Source organism: Apium graveolens, chromosome 5 (assembly GCF_009905375.1).
Source record: "Apium graveolens cultivar Ventura chromosome 5, ASM990537v1, whole genome shotgun sequence".
Classification (NCBI taxonomy): Eukaryota; Viridiplantae; Streptophyta; class Magnoliopsida; order Apiales; family Apiaceae; genus Apium; species Apium graveolens.
In genome coordinates this window covers 196,375,214-196,378,739 of record NC_133651.1, presented here as the reverse complement: position 1 = coordinate 196,378,739, position 3,526 = coordinate 196,375,214, and the positions used below count along the sequence as shown (strand labels likewise).

Sequence of the window (3,526 nt, the reverse complement as noted above, 5' to 3'; positions counted from 1 at the left end):
AACTAAAAAGGTGATACGATTTTAATACCAGAATTGGATAATTATCAAAACAGAGCTTCCTATAAAACACTTTATACGAAAATAAGGTGATAATATCTCGCCTTTTGAAATTATGGAGTTATCGATCTATAAAATGATTTGCGTATCGAAAATTTCACACCAGGTCAAACCGTATCCCGATAAAATTAAGGCAATCTTGGACATGGAGCCACCAAAGACTATCAAAGATGTTCAAAAGCTCACTGGAAGGGTTTCTGCGTTGGGGCGGTTCATCTCCAAATCTGGGGACAAGTTCTTGTCGTTCTTTAAGTCCTTGAAGAAGGTTAAGGATTTCGTATGGACTGAGGAAATCCAGAAGGCATTAGAAGAATTAAAGAAATATATGGCCCAAGCCCCATTGCTAGCCAAGCCAGCTTTGAATGAAACTCTATACTTGTACTTGGCAGTTTCAGAAAATGCCTTAAGCGCTGTATTGGTTAAGGAGGAACTTAAAGTCCAGAAACCTGTATACTATGTTGGCAAAATTCTGCATGGGGCTGAGTTGAATTATTCAACTATTGAGAAGTTTGCTCTAGCCTTGTTAATGGCTTCAAGGAAGCTGCGTCCTTACTTTCAGGCTCATAAGATCGAAGTGCTAACAAATCAGCCCTTGAGGAATATTATCGATAGTCCCAAAGCAAGTGGAAGGTTAATTAAGTGGGAAACAGAGTTGTGAGAATTTGACATCAAGTACAAGCCACGAACGACAATAAAAGCCCAGACATTGGCTGACTTCGTGGTGGAATATACCATACCCAACCAAGAAGTCGGGGGGTAGGAAGATACTATACCTCAAAACACAAAAAGTGACAAAGGAGCAAATAAAAGGACGTTGAGGAGAAGGAATATTGGGTTCTCTATTTTGATGGGGCATCAAAAACAAATTCAAGCGGAGTAGTGCTAGTTTTGCAAAGCCTCGATGGGTTCTTGATTGAATATGCTATGAAGCTACACTTCCCAACTACAAAGAATGAAGCAGAATATGAAGCTCTGATAGCTGGCCTCGGCCTAGCAGGAACACTGAGAGTCAAGAACTTAAAAGTCTGTGGAGACTCAAAGTTGGTCATATCCCAGGTCAAGGGAGAGTTTGAGGCAATGGATGACACAATGACTAAGTACGTTCTCCTAGTAAGGGCTGTGATGACTCAGTTCGATGAATGCCATGTTGAGCACATCCCAAGAGAGGAAAATGCCAAGCTTTTAATGCTGAGGAAAACGAGGAGGGGCAAAGATTAGCCCTGGATCTAATTGATGAAGTACGAGATGAGGCACATGCAAAAATAGTGGAATTCAATAATTGCCTATCTTGGGTCATGGTTTGCATGAAGGCTTGTTGAGATTGAGTCAAATTAGTTTGAGATTTTAGCAAAGCCTCAATGCTCTTTTCTAAGGAATTAAGTCTCTTATCCGAATCATTAAATCCGGGAGGATTCAAGGGTGCTTGAATTGGGTTTGGATAAGGATTTTGACTAGAAGTGGGATAAGAGTTTGGATTAGGCTTTTGAAAAGTGGGTTGAGGAGATTGGTAGTTTTGGCCTTGGGTCCATGAAAAATTTGGGTGGTTCTTCCACCCGAGATTGTATGTGGGTGCAAAAGGGTCATTCTTAGGTCTAGGTTGAAACATAGCATTCACTTGCTTAAACTCTTGAAAGTTTTGAGGTCCATGACTATAAGAGTTATAGTTCGCACACATAGACGCCTGAGAAGGGGCATTAGTGGTTTCTAAAGCTTCTAATCTTCTAGTGAGAGTAGCTAACTTCGCTTCGGTTGCTATAGAATTACCAACTAAATGCAAGCCTTTGTTAGCTAATGAACCGAGTGTTTCATTGTGCTTACCAGGCTTCCTATTCGGCTCCCTAGTAGACTCCCACAACATGGTCTTTTCTGCTAGTTCCTCGAAAAATTCCCAACCCTGGTCCTCGTCTTTTTCCATGAATTTGCCTTGACACATAGACTCTAACAATGCGGTTGTAGAACTATCTAAGGCCTCGTAAACAATCTTACAAAGTCTCCACTTTTCTATTCCGTGGTGGGGATATTGGGACAAAAGATTTTTAAATCTATCAAAATATTTCCAAAAAGACTCATTTTCCTTTTGATGAAATTGATTAATCTCATTTGTAAGTCTCGTAGTCTTGTGATTTGGAAAATATTTTTTTAGAAAAATGACTACGAATCCCTCCCAAGTTGAAATAGAATTAACCGGTAGGCTATATAACCATTTTTTAGCATTTTCTTTAAGAGCGAAATTGATTAGTCTAAGCCTAATGGAATCCTCGGTTAATTGTTGAAGTTTTTGTAAGGCACAAACCTCCTCGAATTCATGAATAAAAAGATACGGATCCTCACCTTCACTCCCGGTAAATTTAGGTGACATGCTAATGTGATGACCTTTAATTTCAAAATTATTACCATTAACCGGTGGGAGAGTAATACAAGAAGGTTGGGCCGAATGGGCGGGGTAACAACGAACCTTAAGAGAAACTGCCATGTTTACTACGGGTTCAAGAATTTCTATGGGTTCAGATTCTGATGAGGAAGTACGCTCAATTGGTCTCACTAACCTAGATGAATTATCTCTAATCCACGTAGTACGCATAAACAGGATATAAATCAAGTAGCAAATAAGTGCAAGAATTTAAAACACGCAAAAGAAAGGGTGAAAAATCGAAAGAAAAATTCTAAATCTAGGGTTCCCTAAAAATTCTAGACTTGCTCCTAACAAAAAGATATTACTAAAATTCACAAAACTAAAAGTATTCTTTCTGATTGGCCAGGTAGGTGCAAGCATTGCCAAGAGGCTAAACACCAGCCTAGTCACCAAATCTAAATGGCCAGGTAAGCTTTCGCTAGCCTAGACACCAAAGAATGAATACTTAGAGATTTGATCGTTTCAGGTTTTCTTCCTAGTTGAGCGCGAAGTCCTAGAGGCTAATGTCTACTTAATTTTATTAAAAAGGCTATGGTATGCAAAATGATGGATTTAATGGTTGTGGGCCAAGGAAAGAGTGATGAAATCCCTCCCCTTATCTTGTGATGTGGTTTTGCCCTTAAAGTTTATTTAAATGATGCAACACACAACGAGATATAAAAGCAATAAACAATTATGAATGCTTACACTATGTATCCTAACTAAAGAAAAGAAGAAATTTAATGTACCTTGGGTCCACCAGCAATCACCACAATTTATAAGGTACGAAAAATTAAAAACAAGAAAATAAAATCTAAGATGATGTGCTCCTAGGTGAACAAATGCATGATGCAACAATTATGTATTTAATTAACTAATTTTTATTTTTTTTGAATTTTCAATTTTTTTGTGAATTTTTTTAACTAGTGAAAAATGCGAAAAGAGAGAGATACGTGTTACCCAAGCAAGCTTCCAAAAATTCCTTCGAGCCTCGGCAATTTTCGAAGTTCCAGCGAGCTTTTCAAATCTTCAATTTTCTAAAAAAATTAAACAAAGAGAGCAGGTAAAACTAATTCG

At 38.2% G+C, this 3,526-nt stretch overlaps 1 protein-coding gene across 1 annotated transcript; it reads right to left on the bottom strand.

Moving 5' to 3' along the window:
- Positions 1–987: 987 nt before the first annotated feature.
- Positions 988–2,530, bottom strand: LOC141660548 (uncharacterized). Its single transcript, XM_074467543.1, has 2 exons — positions 1,341–2,530; positions 988–1,000 (listed from the first exon to the last, which is right to left on the bottom strand). The coding sequence occupies exons 1-2, from the start codon at positions 2,528–2,530 to the stop codon at positions 988–990; spliced, it is 1,203 nt and encodes a 400-aa protein (XP_074323644.1).
- Between the last annotated feature and the right edge of the window lie 996 nt (positions 2,531–3,526).